The sequence below is a fragment of the Bison bison genome, unplaced genomic scaffold (assembly GCF_000754665.1).
Source record: "Bison bison bison isolate TAMUID 2011002044 unplaced genomic scaffold, Bison_UMD1.0 scf7180017864290, whole genome shotgun sequence".
Classification (NCBI taxonomy): Eukaryota; Metazoa; Chordata; class Mammalia; order Artiodactyla; family Bovidae; genus Bison; species Bison bison.
In genome coordinates this window covers 1575318-1589435 of record NW_011494862.1, presented here as the reverse complement: position 1 = coordinate 1589435, position 14118 = coordinate 1575318, and the positions used below count along the sequence as shown (strand labels likewise).

Below are 14118 nucleotides of genomic sequence, written 5' to 3'. Positions count from 1 at the left end.
CCCACACAGGGATCAAATCAGGGTCTCCTGCATCTCCTGCATTGCAGTCAGGTTCTTTACCACTGAGCCACTGGGGAAGGCCAACTTCTAGTATTGCATTGGCCAAAAAGTTCATTTGGATTCTTCCCTAAGACATTATAGAAAAAACAGAATGAACTTTTTGACCAACTCCAATACTTCAGAATGTAACTTTGTTTGAAAATAGTGTTCTTGCAGATATAGCTACTTAAAGTGATACTGCAGTAGGGTGGACCCTTAATGTGACATGACTGGTGACTTGTCAAAAGGGGAAATTTGGACATGGATGTGCACACTAAGACAACATCATGTGAACATGAAGGCAGAGATTTGGGTGCTGCATCTACAAGCTAAGAATGCCAAAGCCTGCCCACAAATCACCCAAAGCTAGAGGAGAGGCAAAAACAGATTCTCCCTCAAAGTCCTCAGCAGAAATTGACCCTGACATCATGACCTTGGACCTCTAGCCTCTGGGACTATGAGACAAAACATTTGAATTGTTTAAACTACCCAGCTTGTGGTATTTAGTTACGGCAAACCTGTGACATTAACATATCTTGTCATCTCAAGCAGGTCACTGGCCACCTTTGGGCCTCAGTTCCTTTGATTATAAAAGAAAAGGCACAGACCAGAACATCTCTGAAGAACCTTTGGTTCTGAAATTATATAGCTTATAATTTCAGTGCTCTGAGATCAACACCGTTTTTGGTTTGGAAAGCCCGAGGCATGGGTCTTTCACTCTTTCACAAAATTACTTGATTCACTTTATTTTGCCAAATGTATGTTTATTCCAGAAATTGGATTGGGTACTTGAAGTTCAATAGGGAATAAGATCCACCTTCTGATCTCAATGAGTTATAGTCTTTAGGGAAAGAGAAAAACCTAACTTAAATATATAGTAGTAGGTATTAATAGTTATAACATTTCTTAGAACTTTATGTATATCAGATCATGTAATTCTCACATAATCCATTATGAGCTAGCTATCATTATAATTATCTCCATTTTACAGATAAAGTTGAGGCATAGGGGAGTTAAGGAACTTGCCCAGGGTTATACTGTTAATTAATGTCAAAGCATGAGATGTTCTGGAATCTCAGATAAAGTGACCTTATCCCAACCTTAGGGATCAGGGAAGTATCTATTAGAGGTCACCTGGTATGAATCTTGAAGGATGTAAGAGAAAACTAGGGTGGAGAATCCTTGGTAAGGGGTATAGGCTGCACAAACAATGGGTTAATAAATAGGATTTGCCAGACATCTTTGTCCATCCTGGCTCATAGGTTTTAAAGCTCATACAATCAGTGATTTCATCATTCTTGAACAACATGAGGCTCAGAGAAGTAGCAATGAAACTGTAGAAAGAGCCCTGGGTTTATTAGCCCCATCTGACAGATTTATAATCCCCATTATACTGTAGCCCAGTGAGTAAGTGATTTATTTAAGGCAGGACAGGTAATAAATGAATGAGTTAGAATTTGAATCCAGGTCATTTGGCTCCAGAATCAATACAGTAAACCACCTCCCTTCACAGGGACTCCATTAGGCTTCCTTTAGTGGACTGAGAATTACAATGACCTCCAGTTTATTTATATCAAAATAAGCTTGTGGGAATAAGTCAGGGAAACACCATCCAGCGTGTATGTGTGTGTGTTTCCAACTCGGACAGTTCCTAAGTCTGTAAATCAGTCTTTAGCTCATGTGCATCTTGTTAAGCAAAAGTTATCACTCTCAGCCTTGGCAAAGATGCCTCAGTAACTTTTGCTTCTATAATAGCTCCCGGCCATCGAGTGGGAGGACAATTACACTTATGGCCTATGTTTTGGAATCAGAAGATGAACTTTCTTTTAGATTGACCTGCACTGTGGTTTTCCTGAGAACATGATTATGATTTTACAATCTGGAAGGCAAGTGATGAGCTCAACAACAGCACATTGTAAGCTCTGGGAGTGCAGAGCTTCATCTTACTCATCTCTTATCCCTTTCCTTGTTTCTATACTTGAACCAGAGCATGGCCATGGTGAGTGCAGAGTGTCTGAAGACAGCTGGGATGAAAGAAGGCTGTTATTTTCTGAATGTTTGTCTCCCCAAAATTTATATGTCAAAATCCAAAATCCCAAAGATGATAGTATTAGGAGGTAGCACTTTTGGGAGATGCCTAAGTCATGAGAGTGGAGCCCTCATGGATGGGATCAGTGTCTTTGTGAAAGAGGATCCAGAGAGATCTCCAGCCCCTTCACCAGGTGAGGACACAAGTGAGCAGGCACCAGATATGAAGCAGATATGAAGTGATCTTGCTATTATATTAATCTTTGTCTTCCCAGCCTCTAGAACTATGAGAAATAAATTTCTCTTGCTTCTAAGATACAGAGTCTGGAATTTTGTTATAGCAGCCTGAACAGACTGAGACAAAAGCCTTATCTACAAGTGTGCTTCTCTCTTCTGAAGCAGTTGATTCTCCATTCAGGTTATATGTTAGAATTACCTGGGGAGACCGAAAAATCCAGTGACCAGGGCTCCACCCAAGACCAATTCAAACAGAAATCTGGGAGTGAGAATGGAACTCAAACATCAGTATTTTTCAAAATATTTATTCTCCAGATGATTCTAATTTTGAACCAAAGGTTAGGAACTACTCTGTAGGAACAGACCTGCAAATATTTATAAATATTTATAGCTCTAGATATTTTGAAGTCACACTTGTGGCTATTCTAACCAATTCACTTGTCACTCAATCAGTAAAAGCTTAGAGACAGACAGGTGAAATCAGAGATCAGGATGGTGGCAAAGAGCTATAAACCCTACTTTGGAACCAGCAGGCAAGTTGGTTCTGCAACAGTGGCTCACCTTCAGTCATCTTCAAAAAGAAATACAGTAATTTCAGTTTATTGAGTGGAGTTCTTCTAGAGCAGACCCCCTTCCTAGTTCACAACCACTTCCCTTTGTGGTTTAAATATCATGGGTTACCACTGATTCTTATTTGCAGCCTTTGTCAACACACACACACAACTTTCTCAGGATAAAATTTTTCTAAGTTGACTTTTTCTACAAAGTGTTATTTTGCTTATGATATTTACATAGTTCTTTCCAGAAAGAAAAGCATAACCATATGGTCAACAGGAGACTCCATGGATCACTGAGGTGACCATGAGTGTCAGCCAGCACTCCTTGCATTGTGCTTTAACGTGACTCTTTGGACCTCCGATTCTTCATGTGTCAAATGAATCAATAGGACCATCTGACTACATCAAGCTAATGTTCTTTGAGTCTGGGATTCATTTTTCTAGAGGATCCAACCACGTGGGAGATTACTTTTATTCATCTAGCAGATTAAACTCTTCAGATTCTTAAAGGGGCTTTGTTTCTTCTAATTCACCATCTCCCTTCTTGCACCACCGACCTTGTCGAACAGTTGCTAAAAAAGTAAATGTTCCAAGCTAGGGGACTTTTTGGACACAGATTATGAAACTTTAGGTGTGATGTTGGCCAAGCAAAGTGGGTGGTTTTCTTTGTGGAGTATGGTAGGAGAGAAGAGAAAAAAATATCTGCTTTTAATGCATCAGAACTAACCACAAAATAATTGGGCCTGCAGTCTAATCATGCTTTTGTTTATTCACCTCATATAAAAGTCTCTTAAGAATGCATTTGAGCACAATATATAATAATAATACTATAACATACATTGTGAGAAACTTTGGAAAACAATAAAATGTCCACCTGAAATAAGCAGTGTTCATAGACATAGAAACCCATTGGTCATGCACATTTGTGCCATTTCTTGAACTACTGAGTCACAATGCTGAACTGAAAGCATGAAATAGATTTTACAGAGACTGAAGCCAGTCAGAGGTCTAACAAGTGTTATCAGAAGCTTCACATTTGCATAATTTACTATGTCAGTTCACATTTCATTGTAAAATTCACATTGTTTTTATTGTTTTCTTTAGTAATTAATTGGAACATTGACATTCCTGCTTAATGGCAGGCTGGGAAATTTCTCTTCAAAGTCAGTAGTTTGGGGACTCTCAGAAGAATGATTGGTGAGTTGCTTGTTAAACCAAACGTAGTGTTTCTTGTTAAACTGAAGCCTCAATTATAGTAGAACTCAGTTAAAACTCAACTCATGTGTACAGATTTGAATAGAACAAGGGTAAAAACCATAGCCCACTGCCCCCACACCCCAGCAAACTATACAAAAGTAAAATCTCAGTAGAAACCATTAGTATCTAATGTGAGAGTCCTGTTTTCAAAGCCAGTTCATGAAGGAGTTGAGCAGTATTAGCAACTCAGACCAGGAAAAGGGCAGACCCAACTGGCGAGGGGGACATCTCTTCAGCAATGTTCAGGTTATATAATAATACACAATACAAAACGTTACAAGAAAAGTTGCAACTCTTAGGCAGAGTCTTCTACACAAATTGAACACCACCGTTGGCAGGCAATGTTAGATATATAAATTAATAACTTACAAAACATTACATTATATACATTAAGTAATAAATACACGGTTATAAACAGAAATGGAGGTGTTAGCACAGAAGGCAGTGCAAGAGAAAGACGGCAGCATTAAATTGGAAACAGTGTAACTGGTGTGAGCATGAAGAGGGGAGCAAGAGAACAGGATGGGGATCGTGCAACCCCAGCGGCACAGGGGTTCAGGACCCGACAGGGCAATTGCCTTGTGAAGCTGAATTCTACACAGACTGTTACTGTGAACAAGACAACTACCCATTCCTACCCCTTAGTTTGTTCAACTTTATTCTGTTTACAGCAAAGAAGTGCAATTCTAGAGGGAAAAAAGTACTGTTCAAAGCAGGCAGACAGAGATCTGTTTTAAGGGCAACTGAGGAGTTGTTTGGGACCATAGGGGAAGGAAGTCGAATGTGGTTAGAAGTGTAGCCTTTCTATTTGCAAAAGTAACTGTAATTGAGTGAAAGATATTGCCCAAGAAAGAAGGAAGACAATTTACTTTCCTTTCCTTTTTTTTTCCCCTCAGAAAGAGTCAAAAAAGTTTTCGTCAGCTTGTAATGCTTATCTGTGTAGAAGCTGATACTAAATTCTAGGTATTCAACAGGATTTTAAACACGTGAAAATGTTTTACAAAAAAGGCACACGGGGTGGCAGACAAGGGGACAGGTAAGCAGATTTAGAAATGACCTTATTAGTCAGTTCAGTCACCAGAGGGGACAGATGCCCAAAACATAGTGCAGAAAAATCTCTCAGTTTGGTGTCTTCCACTTTCAAGCCATTCGGTCGTGATGCACAGTTGGCCTCCAGAACCACAGAAAGCTTCAGCTCTCCACTCAGTTTGCAAGCAAGGCAAGTCAACCGTGGAATTTCCTGAGCCGCTGCTATTTGCTTCACGGTCTTGCATTCTGGCTCCGAACTCAAGTAACTGGAAAGGCCACATGGCCCTTGTCCCGTGCAGGCCTCGGCCCCCATGGCAGGCTGGCCCTACCATACAGCTGGCATGCTCGTCAAGGATGGAATGTTCATCTCCGCATGAAGAGGGAGATTATGTGTCGATCGGGGACTTGTCTTCTGTGGTGATATCTACCTCAGTCTCTCCCAGAGGATCCCTATTTTCCGGATCGATCACACAGAGCGTCTTTGTGCTGCCAAAATAGCTGTGGCCCTCGCCATCTTTTTCGGGGCCTTCAGAATCCTCCTCTTCGAGGGTTAGTTCAAACTGAAACTTCTCCATCAGACCTTGGCAGTCTCTGTTCTGCTCGTCCAGTGGTGGGGAGGGGCTCTGGGGTATCATGCTCTGATACCAGTTCCTGTTATCTTCTAAAGTATCCAGAATGTCCTGGGCATCAGGCTGCACCAGGTCCGCCCAGGTCTCCCACAAGGGATGGACAATGTAGTCGATGAAGCCCACCTGAAGAAAAATAAAGTTACATCTCTGTTATTGTGATGGGCCCTGGAAAAGCAAGCAAGCTGCCCTGGTTTGCAAGAGGAAAAAGAAAAAAGACACAACAACCCAACAAAGATTAAATAATACCAGATTCTGTTATTTGGGCATTTACTATATGGTACATCCTGCACTGAATGCAATATATGCATTATTGCTCTTAATCCCACAGATTGAGAATGGATATTCACCATTCACAAAGGAAAACTGAGGAGACCCACTGAGGTTCAGTGAGACTCATCGAGGTTCAGAAATATCTTGTCAGAGGTCACAGAGCCAGTAAACGGTGGAGCTGGGACTCTGTCCCAACTTTGTCTGACTCCAAAGCCTGTGTTGGTCTCACTAAAACTAGATTACTTTTCCTCTGACGTGTGCCAAATAAGAAGTCTGGATATAACCCTGGCTGGGAATGGCTTTGTCACTCCTTGGATTCTGTGAGTCATTCTCTGAAGAAGGAAGCCCCTGGTCCACTGAGCTCTGACTCAACATTCTTTCCCTGATAACTTTAAAATATGCCGTGGTTTTAAAACGAAAGGGAGCCAGCCCAGGATGACTCTGGCATGTCTCAAGTCCTGTGGAATGCTTTTGGTTTGTAGACGACGTAGGTAAAACACTTGAAAATACTTCAAGCTCCTAAACAAATAAATATCCCCTCTGTGGACATGTCTGCAATTGTTTTAGATCCAGAGGGCACACCATCATTTCCATTGGGAGAAAGAAGGAAAAAATAAAGACAATTAAGCGGTTCCTTTGCTAGTGTTCCTGTGAAGAAACATGAAGCTTATGGTTCTGTTCTGGTTTACACAGGGGCTATGCATCCTGCATGTGCTGGCTCTGTGGCCTTATGCTGACCCGTCCACTGTGGGACAAACAGGAAACATTGGGGGTGGGAGCAAGTTGAGAGAAAGAACAGGCACTAGGTGAATGAGGGAATGGAATTCCCCTGTTGTGGTCTGAGGAGCTGGAGAGATGCTGGGTCAGGATCCAGGGGTAGACAAGCAAGGGCAACTTCTGTGCACCCATGGGGCATTACACAGCTAACTCTCCACACTGCTGGAAACCTCTTTGTTAATATTCTGGTTTGGGGCCAGTTATTTCATACATCCCAAGTTGTACCATATCAAAGAACCTTAGCCATACATGACTCTTATCTTCCTATTTTCTTTCCTTCCTTCCTCTCTTTCATTCTTTTCTCTGGTGTTTCCCTAGCATTAACAGAATTCACACCAAAGTCAGGGTATCTCTGATCTGTACTGGTTATAAGACCGACTATAGATGATTCAAATATTTCTCTTCCACCCACTCTTCTTTCCTCTCTTTTAATTCTTTACATGTGTTTAAAGGTTTTTAAATACTATTTTCAATGTGTTTTCCAGGGATTTGGAAAAAAAAAAAAAAAGCTCATGGCAATGGAGAAAATTCAATCAGCTGAACTACAGTGCAGCCATTTTCTTTCTTCATTTGTTTTGCTCTTGCTAAATGTTCAGCATTTATAAGAAAGGCAGCCTCTAGTTGCTTATTTCCTAGGCCCTGGGGTGAGAGAACACTACAGATCCGAAGAGCACCTAGTCAAAGGTTTCACCACCAGTCTACTCAGACAATGCTCACCAAAGCCTGTCTGTGGGAAATGCCACGGTGGACCACAGTGTCATGGAAACAGGGAGACCTGTTCACAGTGATGGAGAGTGCTCTGGGTGGAGGACAGTGATGAGCTGGTGAACTGAACCAAGAGGGCAGGTTATTCACCTGACACCCTGCTGTAAGGATATCGATACTTTCTAGTGCTACGTATTTTTCAGCTAGGGGCATCTCCCTGCCTACAGTCTAATGTACCTCCAGCACAGAGGGAGTTTGTAACTAACTTTGGATACAACCAAAAGATCTCAGTCTAGTCTCAGAAGTGTAGAGGCAAATTTGGATCTACAGATCAAAACCACGTCTTTTAAGTTCTGCCCTGACAGGTGGATTCTTTACCACTAGTGCCACCTGGGAAGCCCCATGTGTATGTGTGTGTGTACACACACACACACACACACACATATATATATAATATGCATATTTGGGACACAGGACAGGGCTTTGACCATGAGGCAGAAGAGATATGTGGAAAAGAGATTCGCCACCTCTGGTGATGGTGGCAGTGTGTATGATTCTGGACACTGAAAACAAGGTTCAAGAAACAAGGGTGAAGAGTAGAGGTTCTAGATAAAGACAGAGCTGGGGGAAACCTGGAGGGATGAGATGGCAGCATTCGGTTAACTCAGTTGGATTTGCTATGGTCATAGGTACTGATCTACACTGAGGATACACCATCCAAACTTTGATGGGTTTTCTGAAGACCGCTTTATCTCCTCACTGCGAAACTGAGTGTAATGGAGAAGGCAAATGAGTCACGAGTATAATGAAACTAAATAAGTAGTTGCTTCCTTATAATTTCACACCCACACATATATGTATATATATGCATATGTGTATATATGTATATATGCTGCTTAGTTGCTCTGTTGTGTTTGACTCTCTGTGGCCCCATGAAATACAGCCCGCCAGGCTCCTCTAACCATGGAACTGTCCAGATAAGCATACTGGAGCAGGTTGCCATTTCCTACTCCAGGGGATCTTCCTGACCTAGGGATTGAACCCATGTCTTTTGTGTCTCCTGCACTGGCAGGTGGATTCTTTACCACTAGTGCTGCTACCTGGGAAGCCCGTGTATATCTGTGTGTGTGTGTGTATATACACACACATATACATATTATAATACATATTTTATATAGGTATATTATATATAATATACATATATATATATTTAAGAGAAAATAGCTAGAAAGAGTCCTCCAGTTCAACCATCAGCAGAGCCTACAGAAACTTTAAAAACCTTATATTAGATACCTGGGATTTTTCCACAGAAGCTGTGTGCTTATCACACATGGGGCTGATCTCCATTCCCCTCTCCCGCTCTTTGTCTCCCTGCTGGAAAAATTCCTCCATGATTCGGTCTGTCCACTGTCGATACAATTCCAGGGACTTGGTGGGGTTACTCAGGTCTGCACAGTGTACCATGTTGCGAAGGACCTGAAATCATCAAATTTTGAAAATCCCATAAAATTAGGTATAAATACTACCAGAACATCTCATCCCTCTTGTACTAGTACACTTGGTACCAGACCCAAGAACATTTTAGTTGCATTATAATTATGGTGTTTGCACCAAAAAAGCAAGATTACAACGGTGCTGGCCAGAGTTGGTTATTTGCCATTATTAGTGTCCCGAAAGGGAAAATGTGTCTTCTTCTATTGACACTCACTGAATTTAAAAATTGAAAGGGACATGAGAGGTCAGATGCTGCTGCCATAGTTTCTTTTCCTCAGTTTGGAAAAAATGCAAAGAATTACTCAAAGTAGATGTCTTCATATTTTCCACTTGTGGAAAGAGGAGACCAGCTGAGGGCAGTTTGTAACCAAAACAGACCTGACAAAGCTCAAGTCAGTGGGATTTATATCCAAACACGAGCTTTCGGGATCAGCAGGCACGTACACCCTATTACAATGAGATTTTGCTGTTTATTTTTAGAATTAAGCAACTCAATAAGTAGAGTTCTGTTTTTCTTTGTAAATTAGAGGATCAACTTGAATATCCATTTCCTTTGCTTGTTCTTAAAATAAGCCTGAAGTTGTAATCGTAACCTAGGACATGCAACTAAGTACATTTATTTGTTTCCTTTTTTTAATTGTTGTTTCATTTAGTGCCGTGCGGCTTTGTGTTAAATCAAAGGCTTCCATCCAATACCTGTATACGATCAGTATAGTTGTCCAGGAGAAGAACACCGGAACTTGTAACTTTCTTTGTTTCTACCATTGTCTTCAGGTCTGCCAGCAGGCTCATGTGTTTGGACATGTCAGTTGCTAAGACCTGGGGTTAAAAAAAAGAAAAGAAAACTCTCAACAAACTCAGTTTATCAAGGAGAATGAATGGATTTTCTCTTCCCGCAGAAGTAAAAGTAAGTAAGGATCACAGAGAGGCCAAAGTCTCACCATGTCAATAACCATCTTCCTGAGTGTTTGACGTTGTTTCTTGGTGAGATTCTGGAAGATGTCACAGTGTTCTTCTTGGAGCAGTTTGAAACCCACGGCAAGGTGATGGTTTTCCAACACAGACTCATCATTATACATCAAAGCCAGTTCTGAATCTAGTAAACAAGATTATGATTTAATGAAAAGGGATACAATTCAAACAGTGACATTACCTCAGTATGAAATCAGAGCAAGTTCTCTCCAAATGATTTCAAGAACCAAGACCCTATATGTCATTTTCCCTTAGAGAAACAGTCTCCCTCTAAAAAGAGTCACTTTCTAAAAAAAAAAAGCTTCTAGTATATATTAGCATATAAATGTTCTTTTTGGTTAAAAGTTATAGTATTTTTAAAATCCTTTTTCTCTTTTTCACTTCAGTTGAAGAATTTGACATTTTAGGTAAGGGCATTCCCAAGCAATTAAATCCTATTTTTATCTCAGTTTGCAACTTCATGTCTTCACATATTTTGTACTTCGGAAAAGAAAAGACTGAAAATGTCACTAAATTTTATCTGAGGTATTACAATTTTTCACATTATTTCACTTTTTGATATATTTCCCAGCTCTGTCAATTGTGAGTTTTGGATTTTCGAAGAATATAATGGTGTGAGTTTAAATTTTTACTTTATCCAAATAATATAGCTTTTTGAAGTTTTTTATAAATATGGTAACAAAACAATAATTTTTTACAGCAATCTTGATGTCCCATTTTCTGCCCTGCTGCTGCTGCTGCTGCTAAGTCGCTTCAGTCATGTCTGACTCTGTGTGACCCTATAGATGGCAGCCCACCAGGCTCCCCCATCCCTGGGATTCTCAAGGCAAGAACACTGGAGCGGGTTGCCATTTCCTTCTCCAATGCATGAAAGTGAAGAGTGAAAGTGAAGTCACTCAGTTGTGTCCAACTCTTAGCAACCCCATGGACTGTAGCCCACCAGGGTCCTCCATCCATGGGATATTCCAGGCAAAAGTACTGGAGTGGGGTGCCATTGCCTTCTCCGATTTTCTGGCCTAGGGCCCTATAATGCCAGAAACTGCATTATGTGGATACCTAAACTATAGTTTCTAGCCTGCCTTTCACACAGAAAAATCACAGGCATCCTTTGAACAGCGCCCTGATCTGTTGTTGAGAACACGGTCATCAAACTCTTGAAGCCACATTTTCTCCTAGTCAAGAATAATAGTCAAGTGATGATAATATGTTACTAGCAGTAGGTGCTATTAGTCATAAACCATTGTTTTAACTGTGCTTTGAGTTACATCTTCAGAAAAGGTGGTGGGAAATGTGAAGTCATTTCAGCACTCTTGCCTCGTTCATCCTGTGATCAACAGCATAGATCTGCAAGCTGGCTTTTATGTATTGTAATGCTGTACATGGCTCTGGCAGAAAGGCCATTTTTCTGTGTGAACTGGCCTACATATGGGATGACTCATGATGCCACAATACACCAGCTGATATAACTCACACAGACAAGCAGCTGCCCAGAGATTATGTTCTTTCAATGGAAAAATGAGGTAAAATAAACAAGGTACCTCATACCTAGTCATTCAAATATTCTGATGATAAAAGATGATAAGGGCTCTTTGACAACAAGTAGCTCCAACATTTCTTAAAACTGTCAGCACTTGATGTTAATCTTGACCACAACAAGATAACAATATTCTCAGAAGAGAAAAGTATTTAGGTTTTCAGCATTTAGAAATGGTGGGGAAAATCATGGGTTTTCATTAGCATGGATACTTAATGTTTTGAGCATGATAAGTGCTTCAAGTAGGGCTTGGGATCCTAAGGTTGGACCAACCCTGAAGGTCACTGAAGTCAGACCAGTCCATATTACTGACCAGTCCATAATCAAACCTATGCAGTTGGAAGAGAGGGTGGGAGACTTTTAATGACCCAGCCGTCCACCCTGAATTGTAGAAGCCTATTCCAGTGCTTTTTCTGGAGTCTTATTTCTATTTGGAGGCTTGCATGCTCAGAGCCAACATTTGGACCTGCTTCCTCTGTAGAAAGGGACACTAGTGGGTCACCATGCTCTCTGTGAGAGCACTGCATAATCCTGAAAATCATTACCACGTTATTCCCAAGCCTTTCCTTGTCCTTACTAGATAATTCCACATCAGGTACTCTTTCCTCACATATTGTATTTTCCAAACGTTGAGTGCTTTTTATGGGTCCCCTCTGACCTTTCCCAAGTTCTCCATGCAGCTCAAAATGATGTTGCTAGACTGGACACAGTATCCAGGAAAGGTCTAACTAGTCTAGTGGAATGGAAGGATGACCTCATTATTACTCTTATTATTATCCATAATGAAAACATTAGGAGGAAAAAAATGAAGCAGTGAATCATACAATTATCTCGAATGACTATTCTAGTGGTGAACTCACTTGTGTTGATGAGAAACTGATTGGAGACTCCAGGATGATCAACGTCATGGATAGCAGCTGCAAAAATGGCAGCCAGAATTTCCAAATCTGTGAAGACGGCCTGTAGAGCAAAATGAGCTCATTGAATTCCGTGTTCCATTAGCCTAGCCTGCTGATTCAGCTTCACACTGAGGTACCCCATTTCATTCATGTGTTTTGTTGATTTACATAATCTCTCAATACACATTCAATTCAATGTAGATTCTGTCCATCATCACAAGGTCTCTTAATGTGTACATCAAGCCTGCAGGCTGTGGCTCGGGGAATGCTTATAGTAAAAGATCAGGTGGTACCCAATGTTTGTTTCTCGGATAAGTGGTAGGGCAGGATAGTGCTTATGTAACGCAAGCACATACAGGTCAAAGAAGCAAGTCAGACTGGCTCCGCCCAGAGACATAAAAACCTTCGTATGTTTTCAGGCTGAGTAAGGCCAAATTCCAGATTTATAAGACTGCCAATAAGTTGTTTTTTAAAAACTAACCTTGTAGTGTGGTCAGAAGCTTTTGCACTTTTCATTCATACATTCAATAAATACCTATCCACTCAGTGATTACTCTCGACAGAATATGAGAACATTTCTAATAAGTGAGACCTGATGCCCAGTACTCAACTCCTGTGAGCATCCTTTGCCCCACCTGTACACAATGATTTAAACCTAGTATTTATTTAGGTATAACTTGCTTCTGGCTAAAATGTCTTCCTCTGGCTGAAATGTCTTTCATCATCCTTTGGGGTTACTTACATCTCTGATCCTTCAAATCAAATTATGCACACACACATTTAACTCTTCCTTCTCTAAACATCTGTGGCACTCACAATCAATTTCTAGCCACACAGTGGTGGTGGTTTAGTTGCTAAGTTGTGTCCAATACTTGTGACTCCACGGACTGTAGCCTGCCAGTCTCCTCTGTCCATGGGATTTCCCAGGCAAGAATATTGGGGATCTTCCTAACCTAGGGATTGAACCCAGATCTCCTGTATTGCAGGCAGATTCTTTGCTGACTGAGCCACCAGGGAAGCCCCTGCCACATAGTAGTAACAGCGATAGATAGTTGATAAACAGTGTTGTCCCACCGTGTGATACTTACACGGACATAAAAATAATATTGTTTTTTCCTTCAGGGAAATAAAACAGTCTTAACTTCTTGAATTTCATTTATCAGAATATATGGAATCCAAGCAATAGAGCAGGGGTCAATTTAATCTTTCTTCACCCTCCAAGCTGAACGTGCAAAAGTGGTCTGGGCTAGGGCATAGACAGTCTCTTCCTGGGTGAGCCTGCACATTTTGGAAATACCTAACCATCACTGCCAACTGTCAAGGGAGAGTATGGCCTGCTGGACCCCCTGGGCTGCATATATTGATATATACAAATGTACTGTCAGTGAGGGAAGCAGCCACAGCCACCTTCTAGAAAGATATCAGACAAGATGGAATGCTCTCTCTATTTGCTTCAGCATTATTAAATCCTCAGTTCTAGATTTTCAGTTACTTTTCCTTCAATACATGGAATCAGTTTTATGAACTCTTAGGAGAATAAGCCTATGGATGCTTATTATTAATAGGAACTGTATGCTTAGTCACTCAGTTGTGTCTGATTCTCTGTGACCCCATGGACTGTAATTGACTAGGCTCCTCTGTCTATGGGGATTCTCCAGAAGAATACTGGAGTGGGCTGCCATGCCCTCCTC

The 14118-nt window shown here is 41.0% G+C and overlaps 1 protein-coding gene across 1 annotated transcript in view; it reads right to left on the bottom strand.

Moving 5' to 3' along the window:
* Positions 1-3605: 3605 nt before the first annotated feature.
* The window catches only part of PDE4B (phosphodiesterase 4B, cAMP-specific), a 45049-nt gene continuing 34536 nt past the window's right edge, over positions 3606-14118 (bottom strand). Inside the window, exons 6-10 of the mRNA XM_010850271.1 lie at positions 12389-12488; positions 9964-10118; positions 9719-9841; positions 8822-9004; positions 3606-5899 (exon numbers count right to left, since the gene is read on the bottom strand). Of these exons, the coding sequence (XP_010848573.1) occupies positions 5534-5899; positions 8822-9004; positions 9719-9841; positions 9964-10118; positions 12389-12488 (927 nt within the window). The 3' untranslated portion in view covers positions 3606-5533. The remainder of the gene's footprint in view (positions 5900-8821; positions 9005-9718; positions 9842-9963; positions 10119-12388; positions 12489-14118) is intronic.